Source organism: Balaenoptera musculus, chromosome 9, assembly GCF_009873245.2.
Source record: "Balaenoptera musculus isolate JJ_BM4_2016_0621 chromosome 9, mBalMus1.pri.v3, whole genome shotgun sequence".
Taxonomy (NCBI): Eukaryota; Metazoa; Chordata; class Mammalia; order Artiodactyla; family Balaenopteridae; genus Balaenoptera; species Balaenoptera musculus.
In genome coordinates this window covers 81,321,257-81,338,077 of record NC_045793.1, presented here as the reverse complement: position 1 = coordinate 81,338,077, position 16,821 = coordinate 81,321,257, and the positions used below count along the sequence as shown (strand labels likewise).

The 16,821-nt window shown below is 35.8% G+C and overlaps 1 protein-coding gene across 1 annotated transcript in view; it reads right to left on the bottom strand.

Annotated features, from left to right (window-relative positions):
• Nucleotides 1-501: 501 nt before the first annotated feature.
• SEMA3E (semaphorin 3E) overlaps nt 502-16,821 on the bottom strand; it is a 267,673-nt gene continuing 251,353 nt past the window's right edge. Inside the window, exon 17 of the mRNA XM_036863545.1 lies at nt 502-2,285. Within this exon, the coding sequence (XP_036719440.1) occupies nt 1,833-2,285 (453 nt within the window). The 3' untranslated portion in view covers nt 502-1,832. The remainder of the gene's footprint in view (nt 2,286-16,821) is intronic.

The window sequence follows — 16,821 nt, the reverse complement described above, 5'->3', positions numbered from 1 at the left end:
TTGAATACAGGAGAAAATCCTACTTTCCCTTCTCTTGTGTTAATGGAAGAATATTTTCAATTATGCTTTGGCTTATCTGTTCACTTTGAGTATTTCAGACATAAACTTTGCTAAGGACCCTGTGATTTGTGGTTATGGGTCTATTTCTCCATGTTGGGCAGGCTTCTATTGAAACACATACAGTTTTCAGTTAATATTGGTGGGCAGCAATGACCTCCAGTGGATTTCTAGGTAAATAACAACTGCATTTTTCAGAGAATGTTAATTTCCGATATATTTGTTTCCTTTAGGACTTTTGGAGCTTGGCAGCTTATTGAATGAACTTTCCAAACTTTCTTAAATTTGTTAATGTTTGAATGAAATTGCAAACCATCACAAGTTATCAACACTTTAACTTTCATAATTGTATAGCCTATAAGCTAATTTTGAAAACTGAAATCAACGTTATTCAAAATTAACATTTAAATATTCATAATTGTTTTCATGTGTAATTCACTTGCTTTTAGTCTTTAGTTAAATGAAAACTCTCAAAATTTCATATTTTAGAAAGTTAATGGCTAAATAAAACAGAAGAAAAAACTTCAGGAAATAAGCATTCTCAAAAATAAAAACTTCTGATAAGATTTATAAGAAAAAAGTTAAGGTGCTCTAAACATCTCAGTAGTTAAGTGAACCTCATGAAACAATTTTCCTATTTGTTAATATAAAACTGAAAGGAAATTTTGATATCTGAGAGCAGAATGCTTTACTTTTTAAAAAATAATAAAACATGTTTCTGGAATATCTTTTAGATTTCATGGAAGATTATTTAGAAGGCATAAAATTTAAGTTTTAATAGAGCTTCAGTGCCGTAGTATCTTCATTTTGGGCTTGTCAGGTAATAATAAACATATTATCTCCACTTTAAAACATGATATAAGCATTAACACATTTTTACTTCAGTTAGTTTTTTTTTTTTTCTGAAAATGAGCTAGATATAGTTACTGAGAAACTGGTTTCAGATCTTTACTGGACAAACCATAGAATTAAAAAAAAGATATGAGACTATACCTTTTCTACCACAAGAGGGCAGCAAAAATGTTTTCAGTTAGAGCCTGTCACTGCAGCTGTTCTGACACATTTTGCTGTTTTTCTGAGAAGTTACCTTAACTTTCTTCTTTCTGCACTGGAGTGAAATTGAAAGAATGTGTTTTCATCCTGAAACAGAACTATTGTGAATATGGTTTAATGAATGTTTTATGAAAAGCACAAGCCTCAAGGCGACCACAATTTTTCCTTCATGGTTTACGATCATTACGACATACCTGCTTCATAAAGCTCATGGCTTAGACAACACTAACACAATAATTCTTAAAGACTACAGATGGTTCACATGAGAATGTTAAAGTATCTGATATTCTATATATTTTACATCGTGGTGGAAAGGCAAAATTCAGAAGGAATAAAACATTTATTTTTGCCATGATTATGAAAATCTCTAATTTTTCAGCAATATTGCAATAATCTGAAGTCTTCCCAGGGTAAAATAATAATTGCCATGGAAAAGCAGCCAAGTACTCAAAGCTACAGCTATGGTCACCTTTTGATAAATATAATGTGAAATCATCGAGCAATACATTGTTTTTAAAAAATTAGTTAATTTTATGTAAGGTTCAACCAGTCAAATGAGTATATAGAATAATTTATCATAACACCTTTATAGTCCCTTTCTGTATTACAGAAATCTCTTTTAAGTAATGCAAAGAAGGTGGATGGTTTCTTTTTCTCTTTTTTTTTTTTTTTTTTTTTTTTAAATATAAATTCTTCAGAAGCCAGTAGATGGTTTCGCCCCATCAGGAGTCCAGCACATGCCTAGGCAGGCGATAGTGCTCGGCTTTGGGACGGAGCTTCCTTTCTTGTGGGTTGGCATACTTCCACTTGGAAGGGGACATTTTAAGCTTTCTTCTCTTTTTATCTGTGCACCATACCTTTTCACAGTATTCTTCTACTCTCTGGAAGTTGCTATAACCAATCAGCTGCAAGAATTCCTTGTACCAGGGTTTTGTTCCATGTGGGGTGCTGCTCTGAGCAGGACAAGGCATCTTGTGAGGCCCGTCCTCTTCGTAGTCTTTGTTAAACATTTCCTCCACTCTCTCCTCTTCCACAACCTCCAGGGTGATTTTACGGATTGTATGGACAAAACTATGTTCTACTGTCTGGCAAAAATAGGTCCCAGCATCCACTTTGCGTACCCTTAGGAAGAGTAAACCGAGGTCCATCTTAACCATTCTGTCATCTGTCTTCACCTGCAAGAACAAGAAAATCAGTGGCACTGAAGTATTATCCAGGACAAAAGAACGCCAACCTGTAACCCTTTCCACTATCTAGAATTTTTTCATTTTTGTTATCATACGATGAAATCCTAAAAATCATATATATAATTATATATATTATATACCTATTATATGAGTATATTAACTATATATTATATAAATGTATATAAATTATGTTAATATTTTATTTATGCATTCATATTTTAATACATATATTTCTTTTATATATTTATAGTTATACTATATATAAATATAATATAAATATATATGAGAAAGAGGTAAATAATTACATCAGGTGTGTGTGTGTGTGTCCTGAACTTATTTATATTGAGATCACTTCATATCAATGACTTTGAGGTCAATTTACATCAGTATTGTTAAGAGCAAACTGAGAGAGCTTTCTCCAGTTCAGCATAGCACTCAAAGTTTGAGTGAAATGAAGATTTGTCAAATTTAATTTCTTTTGTGATGCCAGAACAAATGCCATTTCTCACATTATTAGTTCAGGGGTTCTTATGTTTCCCAGATCATAATGATCAATGTACCTACAAGGACCTGTGTTGAGAGAGCTGGGATACCTACACTCTCTCTCCTTACCAAAAAAAAAAAAAAAAAATCCATCCATTCCATTTCACTATTTTTTGCTACATATTTCATGACTGTTTCTTTGACCTTATCTCATGGCAGTCTCCCCCAAATCCTTCTTCTTTCTGTTCCTGCTTTCATGCCCAACTTGATTCTGTTTCAGGACCTAGAGGGACTCCCATATGGCTGGCTCCTTCTCATCCCGAAAGGCTGCACTAAATGTCATTTCTTCAGGCCTCCTTCACACCCAATGTCAAAGTATCCTCCTTCCCTTAATACCATCATTTCACCTGTTAACCTTTGTACACCCGAGCCTGCAACATTACCTGCAAATACGTAACAACAGTCCTGTAATAAGTTTTCTTTTACCTGGTATCTTTCCCCTTTATGTCAACATATGGGTACTATTTTACTCTTCAAAGTCCACTCCCTTTTGTCATGCTCCTGATTGAGAACTTATTCAGACTCTATTCCTCCTCTATTCAGACTCTATTCCTGCTCCTCTGAGCAGGTGAGAATTGCTCAATGAACCAGATTCTGCCTTTCTGATTGTCTATCCCAAAGTAGCTTAATGTGGTGTTTCTCACTAGGGTTGGTGGAAGAGGTACACTTCTGGAGAAAAATGAATTTTCTAGAAGGATTTCTTAATGTGTTTATTTTCATGATAATCAATATAAATTAATAAACTCTATTTGGGATCGTGTGGAAGATCAACCTCATTGTGAGTGTTTGTGTTTATTCTGAACCATTTTTAAAGCTTGAATAGTTTCCAGCTGCTGAGAACAAAGGTAAATTTAATATGTTAATGATACATTCCAGCCATATGAAAACCAAACAACATCCCTACGTACTAATGTACATAAAAAGTTTTGAAGTCACTTGAACAACGTGTGGGGGGATTGCATCATCATATGGCACAAGGTGTTGTGGATAGATGTTTTACACACACACATACACACTCATATGTGGTAGTCTGTATTCCAAAATATGTTCATGGAAATACCTTATTTCAGCGAAAAAAAGCCATCACATTAAATAAACATTTAAATGATGCATATACTTATTTCTATTTTATTTGTAAATTTATTTTCATTCTATATTTGAAATAAAAGCTATGAGCATAAAGAATGCATTTGTTTCAGTCTTGTGAATATTTAATAAACATTCTAAGTTATGATGGCAGCCCAAGAAAATGTTTTACTTTTAACGGCAGGTGGTGGGGGGAACCTATACAATACTAGAATCAAACCTTCCTCCTCACAACTGCCACTGCTCTTGGCCCCTGAACTCTCCCCTTATTTCACACTTCCAGGTCTTATTCTGGTCTTAGCCTTTCTTTCCATTAGTTGAACTCCTTTCTGTTGTTGGGAACTCCACCCATACATTACTTAAAAAAATTCCTTCTAGGCTTAAATTTTCCCTTCTTAAATGAATACTTTCTTTACAGCCCACAAAAATCTTTTGTTTCTTTTTGTAACTCAACAGCATTCACATCTGTAGTATGTAAGTTGGTATTTTTATTCCTCTTCAAATTATTTTTCCACACACTTTTTATCTCTTGAACCATATACTAAGTTTCATAATGGCAAAGGCCTATCTCCTAATCATTCTGAATATTCCACAATGAGTGCTCAGAACACACTGAAAAACGAGAACATACTAATTAGTTCATAGGGCACAAACATGCAAAACAATGGGGTATACCAGTAAAGATACATCCAAAAGTTATTCACTTTTTCTAGGTAAGTTCAATAATGACTTGGATAGTAAGGAAACAAGCATGATTTCAGGAGCAGTTACTAACAAATGAAAGAAGACGTCTGTGCTCCACAGATACATAGAAGAAACAGTTCCAGGACACTGTCTTCCCCTGAAAAGAATCTGCATACAAACATCATCACGAATATGATCCTTTGATCTCTCCCTACTATACCTCCTGTGAGAGTGAATAATACATGAGAAAACACGAAAGTCATCTAGCCTACTTTCTGGCATACAGCAAGCAGTCTATGAAAGTGTTTTGAAATAAAACAAAAAGCAAAAACAGAAATAAATACAAATCTTTCATCACTGGATGAGAAGGACTTTGTTTTTTGTTTCCAAGTCTGGTATAAAAAGCAGGTGTTTCTTTCATAATCAGAAACCCAAGTTTGAGAAACTGCACTGTTATAGATAAAGTCCAGACTGGTTCAAAAATGTGGAAGCACGACAATTACAATGGGAATTATCCTACATCATTTATTTGCATGTTATAGATAGTGCCTGTCTTGGAATTTTGGTCTCCCCTCCTGGTTACAGTGAATCATAGATTCAGGAAAAGATGTTTTAACTCTTGAGTCTGGACAGCTGTACACTATGAAGGTTATTTAAACTGCTTTGAAAGTTAAATATATCTTCCATGGCCTATGAATGCCTAAAAATAAAAAATGACTTAGAAATTTGTATTTGAAGTCTTTCCACGATTTAATCTTTCTACTTTTGTTAACATGGATACCTTCAACATCAAATCTTTATTACAGAATTGTTTTCATCCAGCTGTTCTGTCTGCAGACCAGATTTCCTTGGTCAAGAAGATGGTACATAATACATCATTTTATCAAATATTCTTATAGGCAATCTATAAAAACACGAAATTTCTTACTGAAAATGGTTTTAATATTCTTAGCTATAGAGATTGATTCAGTATGTTTCATAATGTCAAATAAAAAAAGTAATTGAACAAAGAACCCTGCACATCTGGTAGCTAGTCAGGAAGAAGCAGTGATTTCCATGTGTATCAACCATATGGTTCCACACTTTTTATAGGAAATGGACAGACATAGGCCTTGAATTGGTTTAGTTCAGAATATATTTAACAATGAAATCAGTTTTAATAAAGAAATAAAGACCAACAATTTTATATATTTGTTTGTTTATCTGGCCTGCTTTCAATAAAAAAAAAATTGTTTGACTTACAGAAAATGTATCATATATTACAGTATAAAAATAAAATTTTCCTTTTATTAAAAACACTTTCCAATGTGAACTTGCTATATGACAGAGATGATTCCCCAAGAGAGACAGGATGAATTACTTAATAGCTCATTTGGGGAAACCTACCACACTACACAGAGAACAAGTAAAGTTGTATTTACTTCAGATTAAAGATCCAACTGGAGAAAACTTAAATCTAACACAAGAAGATGCTGAGAAGAAAGTTATCATAAATAAGAACTCTATACTGTGAAAAATGTATTCAAAATATCAACTATATCAAAGAAGTTTGGAATATTTATATTCAAGAATGGATTAATGTACACAGAAGATACAAAGAATTCTTGAAAGTCAAAAAAGAGAAATAAAAAATGGAATGGAAAAAGCATATAAATAGGCAATTCAGAGGAGAAACCCAAATGTTTAATAAGTATGCAAAGTTAATGTTCTACCTTACTAGTAATTTTAGGGATGCAAATTTAAATGAAATACTACATTATACCCAGAAGAAAGGCAAAAAACAGAAAATACCAAATATAGGTGAGGATATACGGAAATGGGAACCCACATGAACTGCTCTGAGAGTGCAGATGGTGCAGAAATTCTGCAAAGCAAGCTGGCAATAGTTATAGAAATGAAAGATGTTGACAGACAATAATTTAGAAATTTGCACTCAGATCTATAAGCGGTTACCTGCAGAGATGATCATTAAAGATATGGTAGTGAGAATTAACAACACTCTTGGTCCACTCGTAGGGAAATGGATCAATTAGGAGCAATGAATACACGCGATGGGATGAGCAGCCTTCAGAAACAATGAAACACAGACACACAACAGCAACAGTGATAAACCATACAAACATAGTGCTGAGTTTTAAAAAGTAGAAGCAGAATAAGAGTTATAACACAATACATTTATTTTCACGGCTCATGTACACTAAAAACGTTACATACTTGTTCAATATACAAATGTAGTACTGGACTTATCCCAATCATTACAGTGGACGTACATGGGGAAGCAAGGATGAAAATGGAGAAAGGTGGCCTAGGAAAAATAAAGTCAAACAACACAGGACATTTGTGTGGACTGATCATGACAATGTGCCATAAACTAAGCAGTATGATTAAATTATGCAACTGAAGTCAAAAATAAGAACCAAAAAGCAAAACAAACAAACCAACAAAAAATCCAAATGTTTGTAATGATCATCCTGGTTTGGCAAACAATAAACTAAATTGTCTGTAAGATCTGTTCATGCTCTAGTATACTATAATTATATACTTTTAGAAATAGTGTTTGAACATAAGCAAACAGGAGTTTAAAAGTAAGGTTTTACTGAAAATTTCTATAGATAAGAATATCAGGGGACTTCCCTGGTGGTCCGGTGGTTAAGAATCCGCCTTCCAATGCAGGGGATGTGGGTTCTATCCCTGGTCGGGGAACTAAGATCCCACATGCTGTGGGGCAACCAAGCCCACGCGCTGCAACTACTGAGCCCGTGTGCTCTAGAGCCTGCATGCCACAATTAGAGAGCCTGCGTGCCGCAACTACTGAGCCCACGTGCTCTGGAGCCTGCAAGCCACAACTAGAAAGAAGCCCACATGCTGCAACTAGAGAAGTCCGCGCACCGCAACAAAGAGCCCATGCGCCACAGCGAAGGATCCCGCATGCCGCGACTAGGACCTGATGCAGCCAAATAAATAAAATTAAAAAAAAAGAATATCAGGATGATCAGGATGAAGGGAATAAGAGGACAGAGGATGAAAGTAAAGATAATGTTTGAACACAAAACTGCATACCATAAGGCACTGAACAGCTACTCTAACTGGAGTATAAATTCAAAACTAAATTTCCTAGTGACCAAAGGAAAGAGGAAAGTATGATAAATTCTGAGATCCAAGTGTCTCTAAAATATACTTTTTTTTTTTTTAATTTTTATTTATTTATTTATGGCTGTGTTGGGTCTTCGTTTCTGTGCGAGGGCTTTCTCTAGTTGTGGCAAGCGGGGGCCACTCTTCATCGCGGTGCGCGGGCCTCCCACTATCGCGGCCTCTCCTGTTGCGGAGCACAGGCTCCAGATGCGCAAGCTCAGCAATTGTGGCTCACGGGCCCAGCTGCTCTGCGGCATGTGGGATCTTCCCAGACCAGGGCTCGAACCCGTGTCCACTGCATTGGCAGGCAGATTCCCAACCACCGCGCCACCAGGGAAGCCCTAAAATATACTTCTAAAGTTACTTTCTGCATTACCATGTTACTTCGTTTAATCAGATGTCCAGAGTCAGACTGGTCTCAATGGGATAAAACAGATCGGGATCTGATTCCACAGATCTAGAAAGATATATGTTTAATTTGCAAAGATGTTCAGCATTCTCTTGGAAAATTAACAGAAGAGAGTTCTACCTGAAACTCTAGATCCATTCTTATGATCACATAGCTGCTTTATATTTTCTCTTCATACAAAAGAAACTGTCTTTGCCATTGCAATGGAAAAAATGAAATTAATAAGCTATATTGCTAATTACTCCAGAACTAAAATACGGGGCATATGACATTATAAAAACATGCTTGTCAAGGTTCAAAAATGTAAGTTTTGAATATTTACCTGTAAATAGTTGTTAGTTTAGAAAAGATGAGAACATTTTTTAATAGACTGAAGTAGAAACATCAAAACTACTGAACAGATGTTTCAAACGAGGCAAAGAGTTCACATACTTTGTTATGATAACAAGAAAAACAAAGAAATAATATTCACGTGAAACAAATCTGATGCTTTCAAAACATGTAAATAAAGACAGAATTGTAAACTTAGGGCTGTCACTGATCCCTGTCCTGGATTAGCTAGCACTGGTGAAGTTCAAGAAAATATGAGCCATCTAGCAAACAAGATGGTACAATGAAGATAAGATTTTGCTTCAGAAGTTTCCGAGTTTTGACTATATAATGCAACTGCAACATTAAAAGAGTACTTTGTGTACTCCACTTTTCTTTCTTTTGTTTTTACAAGAGAAGCTCTCTCCATAATGCACTGAATCATCAATAAAATTATGCTTTCATGGAGACTGTACAAATTTAGCATAGATGCAATGAACTCTAAGTTATCTGGAAGGAACTGCTGACTGATAAGTTAACTATGCCTCTTAGATTTCTCAACAATATTTAAATAACTTTGATGAATTTATCCTACTCAGTAGGTGGTCTGAAGATGAAGTTAAGAAGTGACAAATTTCTGGTATAGAGTTAAAAAAGAATTGAGAGGGCTTCCCTCGTGGCGCAGTGGTTGAGAATCTGCCTGCCAATGCAGGGGACACGGGTTCGAGCCCTGGTCTGGGAAGATCCCACATGCCGCGGAGCAACTAAGCCCGTGAGCCACAACTACTGAGCCTGCGCGTCTGGAGCCTGTGCTCCGCAACAAGAGAGGCCGCGACAGTGAGAGGCCCGCGCACCGCGATGAAGAATGGCCCCCACTTGCCGCAACTGGAGAGAGCCCTCACACAGAAACGAAGACCCAACACAGCCATAAATAAATAAATAAATAAATAAAATATTTTTAAAAATACTTAAAAAAAAAAAAAAAAAAGAATTGAGAGAGTAAAGTCAAATTCAAGTTTTGGAGTTTTACTGTCAACTTACATCCTCTCTTGAATTTTCTATAATAAACATGCACATTTGAGCATTATTTAAGCAGTCTATACAGTGCATAAAATTGATACTTTATTTTTAAGACACACAAACACACAAAAATAGTTTCCCTTAAGTAGAGAATGCTCAATGGAAGGATCAACAAAGATCAAGGGGGAAATAAATCTTCCATGCTTACCAAGGGATAAATGATGATGATGGTCTTATGGACCAGCAGCTTACTGGCTTGCCTTACACCACTTTGGCATGGGCATGAAGAATATTTTACGTATTTTGGGATTGCTCTGAAACTGCCCCACTGGAGATTTATGAACTCCTTCCTAGAATCCAACTTTGTTTACGGTGTCTTTGGGATGCACATTGGTTTTGTCAGTAAAGAATAAAATCCAAAAGAACACATTCCAAGAAAATATTCATTTTGTTTGGTTTCGTTGAAAACTCATTCCAATGAAATTATAGTGCTCAGCACAAAATGAGGACTTGGTTTTTCATGAAAAGATATTTTGTCCAAAGTACAGAGGTACTTAATAAGACTTTACTTGTATACGTTTTCATTTTGAGCTCTTTAATCAGAGGTCAATACATTTCCTGTAAAGGGCTATAAAGTAAAGATTTGGGGCTTCACATGTCATATGGTCTCTGTTATAACTACTCAACTTTGCAGTTGTAGCATGAAAACAGTCATAGACACCAGGTAAACAAATGAGCGTGGCAGTTTTCAAATAAAATTTTATTTATAAACGAGGCTGAGGGCCAGATTTGGCCCACAGGTTGTACTTTGCCAACTTCTGTTTTAAATTATTGTCAAGGTTCCAAAGACTATTCTATTTTCAGGTTAAAAATAATATATTCCAAACTTAAAACATTCAAAATGAGGATCCTCTTAACGTGAGCAGTTACACTAATCTGATTAGCTTGAAGAAACTATGGCTTTCTTTGTCATGATAAGTGAAAATTACACACAGTGAACTAATAAATATTTAAATCTAAGCAAATCAATGCATATTTCAATTTTTCCTCAATTACTTAGTTTTATTTCATTTAAAAAATTTTTTTAAAGATTTTTTTTTTGATGTGGACCATTTTTAAAGTCTTTATTGAATTTGTTACAATATTGCTTCTATTTTACATTTTGGTTTTTTGGCCCTGGCATGTGGGATCTTAGCTCCCTGCCCAGTGATTGAACCTATACCCCCTGCATTGGAAGGCAGTCTTAACCACTGGACTGCCAGGGAAGTCCCTCAATTACTTCGTTTTAAAATATAGTGCTCATGCGTTTTAGAGAAAGAGAAATACATAGAGAAATAATTCAATTGTCCAACCACATGCCTTAACAAGTATGGATGTCTTTCCTTTGGGATGTTATTCAGGATTAAATTTTTGCAATTATTTTGGAGGCTTGTAAATTCAAATACATCAAACTGCAGAAATTGAGACTTCATAAACTAGGGTATATCATTTTTGGGAGATTTAGTTGTGTTTCTAACAGTTTTGTCCTTTGCAATCACACAAGCATACTTTATACCTCCTTCATAAAAGGAAGATTTGAGCTGTATTCCAAATTAAAATTATATGTAGAAATATATACGGCCACCTGATTTAAACAATTATAGAAGGCCTATGGAACAGCTAAACTAGGATTCTGTAAATGAAATTACCCTTATCCACATACATAAAATCTTTCTTTTCTTTCCTCCTCAGTTCTGAGAATGAGGGTTCTTCCTCTTCCTTCTTAGAATCGACCCTGTCACTTCTGTAATGATATTCTCTCCCATACTCTTCGTCTTGCTTCATCAATTAACTGCACAGTTTCTTCTTTGTGGCTACTTCCCTTCAACCTCTAAACATGACCAAGTCACTGTTTTTCTTAAGCCAAAAAAGCAAAGCAGAAGTTCTTTCAACTCTTGTCTCCCATTGTTGACCTCTCTCGAACTTCTCACCTAAACCTTCAGGTCGAGAACACTATACGAACTGTTTCGAATCCCACACAGCCCCGTGCATCAGCATCACTTCATCTGTTGCTAGATGGCTCCTGGCTTAACCATTCTACTGAACATTCTCACTAGAGCCTGAGCACTTATTTTCTGAATTTTTCAATGGGTGCTATTTGTTACTTTGTCCTTATCCAATTCCTTTTCTCTGAGTTCTACTATACCACATCCCCAACTGCACCATCTCTACTTCCTCAAGCTATAGTACTCTAGTGGTACTTACCATTTGTGTATTTTGCATCAGTTACTTAATTTTATCTCTGTAATGCACATAATAATACTAACTACCGCAGAGAAATGTTGTAAGTTTAAAAAAAAAGTTACTACATATGAAGCACTTAGAACAGTACAGGGCACATAGTAAGCACTAAATGAATGTTAACTATAATTATGACTTGTTTCTCTAACGATTTTACTCTTCATCTTTTGGAGTTTTTTTCTTCTCCTATTTTTTCCCTATATGTGCATTCTCCCCTTGCTTCTAGCTTTAGTTCACAATGCTTCTTATTTACTCCAAGCCTCCAAGGCAGGCTATGGCAGTTAGAGGCACCATTGCAGTGTAACTAAGGGCCTAGGGTTAAAACCAGAATACCTGGCTCAAATTCAGGCTGATTTCACAAGCTATGTGATATTATGCAAGTAACTCAATCTCTGTGCTTCAGTTTCTTTATCTATAAAGTGGGGACAATAATTCTATCTATTTCATAAGGCTGTTGCAATGATTAAAAGTATTACTATAGGTAACATTCTTAGGACAGTGCCTGGCACACAGTAAGCCATATTTAAGTATAGATGCTTGCTATATTATTCTTACTTTTATTATCTCCATGAATTTACTGCCTCTTTGCTAACGTCTCTCACACATCTCTTGCCATTCCAAATCTTTCCTTTGGGCTTTATATTCCCAGGCATGCATATACCAGAAGGACGGCTCTGTCCGCAAGCTTTACAGGAGCCCCAATTCAATATGGCCAAAATCAAACTCTTCCTTTCCTCCCTGTATTCTTGGAAACACATCACTGCACCATCAACCACACAAACACCCAAACCGGGAACATATGAATCACTTTTGATCATTTCTCTTTTAACTCAAATATCAAATGAACCCAATGTTATCTCATAAAAATTAAAACCTGTCTTCTCCCTTCCTACTACCACTGTTTAGTTTGATCAAAACTCTTTCATTTGACGAATGAAATACCTTCTTAAATGGTCTCCTTGACATCTTGCTTATCCTCCAAGCTGGTAAGCCAGTTTCTAGAGTAATGTGTCTAAACAGTTTGTCTAAGGCATTCTCATTGGCTTATAGATAAAGTGAAATGGTTCCTTGGTGGATCTACTCATTTTGGCATCCTCATATCCTCCACAGATCTACACTGACCGTGTTGTTTGTCATCTCTAGCACATATGATTACACCACTCCTTCTGCTAGTTGCTTCTATTTATCCGTTAAGACACAGCTCAAATGACACCTCTGCCTTGGATCTTTTCCTAAGTGTCCATAGTGCCACCTCCACACCTGACCTGTCAGTTGAGACAATTTTCTTTTCCCATGGTTTCATACTACGTTGTAATGAACACAATATATTATAACTATCTGTTTACATAACCGTATTCACTGTAAGCCTATAGGCTTCGAAAGGGCTAAGGCTATGATTTGTTCATCACCTATTAAGGTAGACTCTGAATGAATATTTATTGAATTCAAAACACTAATTTTAGACATTTGGGGAGGAGAACAGAAGGCTGAAAATGCATTCCATCTGAGATATTAAATATATTAAACAGCCTTCACAATTTTCAATAATACTGAAGAATATATGTGAAGCACTTGCTCTTATGTGTATGAGGCGGCCACATGCCCATCCTTTGACTTTGTAGGTGAAGGGCACATTGACAGTTAATGTTGTGTCATAGAACATAATGATGTATGTCCCTATCATCCCAATGACTACCTGCTTCCACCTTTATCTCCACACCCACATGCTACAGTCTTAATACAGTAACCAAAGTCATCTTTTTAAAACCAAATTTTGATCATATCATAGCTCTCATGAAAACTACCCAATGGCTTTCTATTTAATTCAGAGCAAAAACTAAAGCCCTTTATAAGGGCCTACAAATCCCTGCATGAGCTGGTCCTTTACCTCACTTTTTGACTCAGTTTATTAATTTCCCTATTGCTCTGTCTCCTCCAGCCACATTGCCCTCCACTCTGATGTTCTTCTAATATATCAGGTGCCCTCCTGATGAAACAGGGCCTTTGCACCTGCTGTTCTCACTGTCCAGAAAGCCATTATCCAACACTGTTACATGGCCTATTACCTCACCTCTGTCAAGTCATTTGTAAATGTCACTTTGTTGGTGAACTTCTTAGTAAGGCCTTCCATGACCACCCGTTTAATATTGCAACCTTTCCCTGCAAGTAATCTCTCTTGTATTTTTCTCCTTACCATCATCTGATACATTAAATAATGTTCTTATTTAGTCATCTTATTATTATTACTATCTTTCTCTGTTCTCCAGAGTACAAGTTTTATGAAAGCAGGACATAATAGATGCTCACTAAATAAGTTTCAAATAAATGAATAAAGCGTTATTTTAGTTAAAACCCAAGAAAATGAGGTAGAGTGCCAACAAAGCTGAAGCACCATGCTCCACTAAACTCTGGTGGAAAAAAATATAGATATATATATACATATATATGTACATATATATACACACACACGTATATATATCTGACAACAGGAGCATTTTTCAGAAATCAAATTCCAGAACTGCTGCAGTGAACAGTTTTCCATTTGCCCCATGCTTGTCCCAGAGCATGTGAAACTGTATTTAGAATTCTGATTTCAGAAGATGGTGTGCTTTAGTAGAAAGAACTAAGAGACCTGGATTTGAATCTGCCTCACTAGCTATGAGTAACCAGGAAAGTGATTAAACATTCTGTGTCTCAATGATCTCATCTATAAATACATTTTTAAGAACAAAATGGTACATTTTATAAAACGCAAATAGCAAATTCCTAGTTACTTGGCTGATGAATAAATGTGAAGCAGCTCAGCTTGGGAGTCAGGAATACCTGAGTTCAAACCTTGGGTCTGTAACTGACTTTATGAGCTCTACCTCTTTGAGTTTTAGTTTCTGCATTTGTAAGATGAGGATTCTTATGTCTAAGGTGCAGCTGTGAGATCTGAGAATAATAAGGTAAGGTGCCTACCCCAGTTCCTGTATACAGTAGATGCACATTAAAGAAAAGCCTCATCTCCCAAGTCCCTTCTATGAAGGCTTCTCCCCCAGGATGTCATAACCACAATGCACACCACAATTAACCAGGTCATCAAGCCAAGGGAAAATGCTCCCTTATGAAGTACTTATAAATTACTTATAAATTAGGCTTTCCATAAACATTTCTGGAATTAATAAAATGTTACATTTCATATGTGTTATTTAAGGAAGCAAGAAACTATAAAGTGCATATTCGAGAGAACTGCAGTGATCCAGTTTAGAAACCAGATAACTGAATTGCTAAAAGCTTTCTAGAAATTTGGTTATGGAGCATTTCTACGTATTAATTGGAGTAAAAACGTCATCCACTTGAATACATGATTTCTGGACAGCTCAGGAGAGTTGAGGGTGGATCTGTAAGTGGATTCCAGACTCAAAAATAGCAGTTCAATAAAAGGATAGACAATCAAAATTTTGCAGAAAGGCTATGGTCTGACCGTGGCTTGTAGCGTCCAGGATGAGCCTTGACGGCCATTGTCAGGGATACTCTAAAAAAACATACCCACATGAGTTAAGAATTGGACTAGGTGAACTTAAACATCCTTTGCAATGGTCAAGATTTGATAATAAAATTATCTTATATGTCTTATAGTAACTATAATAAATGCAAAACTGGTCCAAACTCTAAACGCTAAAAAAACTCTAAACAGACTCTAAAAAACTCTGAAAGAATACACACGTAAAGTCATTTTGCTTTGTGTACACAGCACGCACATTTAGCTTTTGATGAAGTCAGCAACTGTGTGCTTTGTTTTGTTTTAGATTGTAAATAAATCAATATATACTGCTATGTCTATAGAATCAAGCACTACCTGATTATGATACAACTTGTCATGCATAGAGTAAACTCAAAATTTCGAGTATCAGTAAATATACCAGGGAAATTTGAATGTAGTTGAAAATAGCGACTAATATTTGGGGAAAAAGAAGTAGATTATATTAATATGATAAAGAAACTTAAAATTGAACACTACTGGATGCAGCATGTCAAAATGATTTGGTAAAGGTTTCCAAATGAGGCAGATTACAGTGAGTTCCAAATCAGAAACAGAACATACTGAGTGAAGAAAACTACTGATGAAAGAATTACTTCTCTGTCTTCTGAAGCCATTCAACTGGAGGAACGATAGAATATTCCCAGGTCCTCTCCTGCCAAGTCAGTTACAATGGAATTTAAAAACCAGTTTTATCTCAGATTTGTGCAATGGAAAATACTTCAGTACTAAATCAATAATTTATTTCAGTGCAATGTACTGTAACTTTTTTGGACACATATTTATTGTTATGATGTCATGAAAATTTAGGAGAATTTTCCTCTCCTGATTGCCTTTCTATATTATCTCTAATAGCCTTTGTTAAGTTGAGGTATCTTCCTCTCTAATAGCTATCCCAGGAACCTGGGATATAGAAATTTAGTCATCTCCCAGAATGTACTTTACGATTCTCGACCAAAAACATGTTGGAGTTTTAGTTTCACAACAGGCTAGGAAAAAAAAAGGCATAAAATGTCATTGTGCTCTACATGTAGAATCAGTCATTTAAACTTCCGATGACAAAGGTTTCGTCTCCAGAGTCAAAATGAGGTACAGACTTTCCTGACTCACTATCTTATGAATACCTATTAGCTGTCCTCTGTGTCCTAAGGCAGGTCTCTAGAATTTCTTCCCCTTATTCAACTTGTAACCCTTTCTTTACTAAGGACCATTTCCCCAGTATTCACCAAGTCTATCACCCTTTAATATAACCAAATTTTCTTCTATTTTCTATTTTTATAATTCCATTTTTGTAAAAATTAAGTTCAAAGCCCACATCAACAATGCTTTGTCTGCCTTCCCTAAGCTTTATCTGCTTCACACCCTTGACCCCTCCCTACATAAAACCAGCTCCCTAGACCCGTGTGCATCTATACAGTGTATGCCACCAGACTATTCTGTATGTGTGCTTTAAATGCTGCCTAGTCTTCCATCTATAAAAGCAGCCCAACTCGTTCCTCTCTCATTAGTTAGATAATTATAGAAATATAATCTCCACC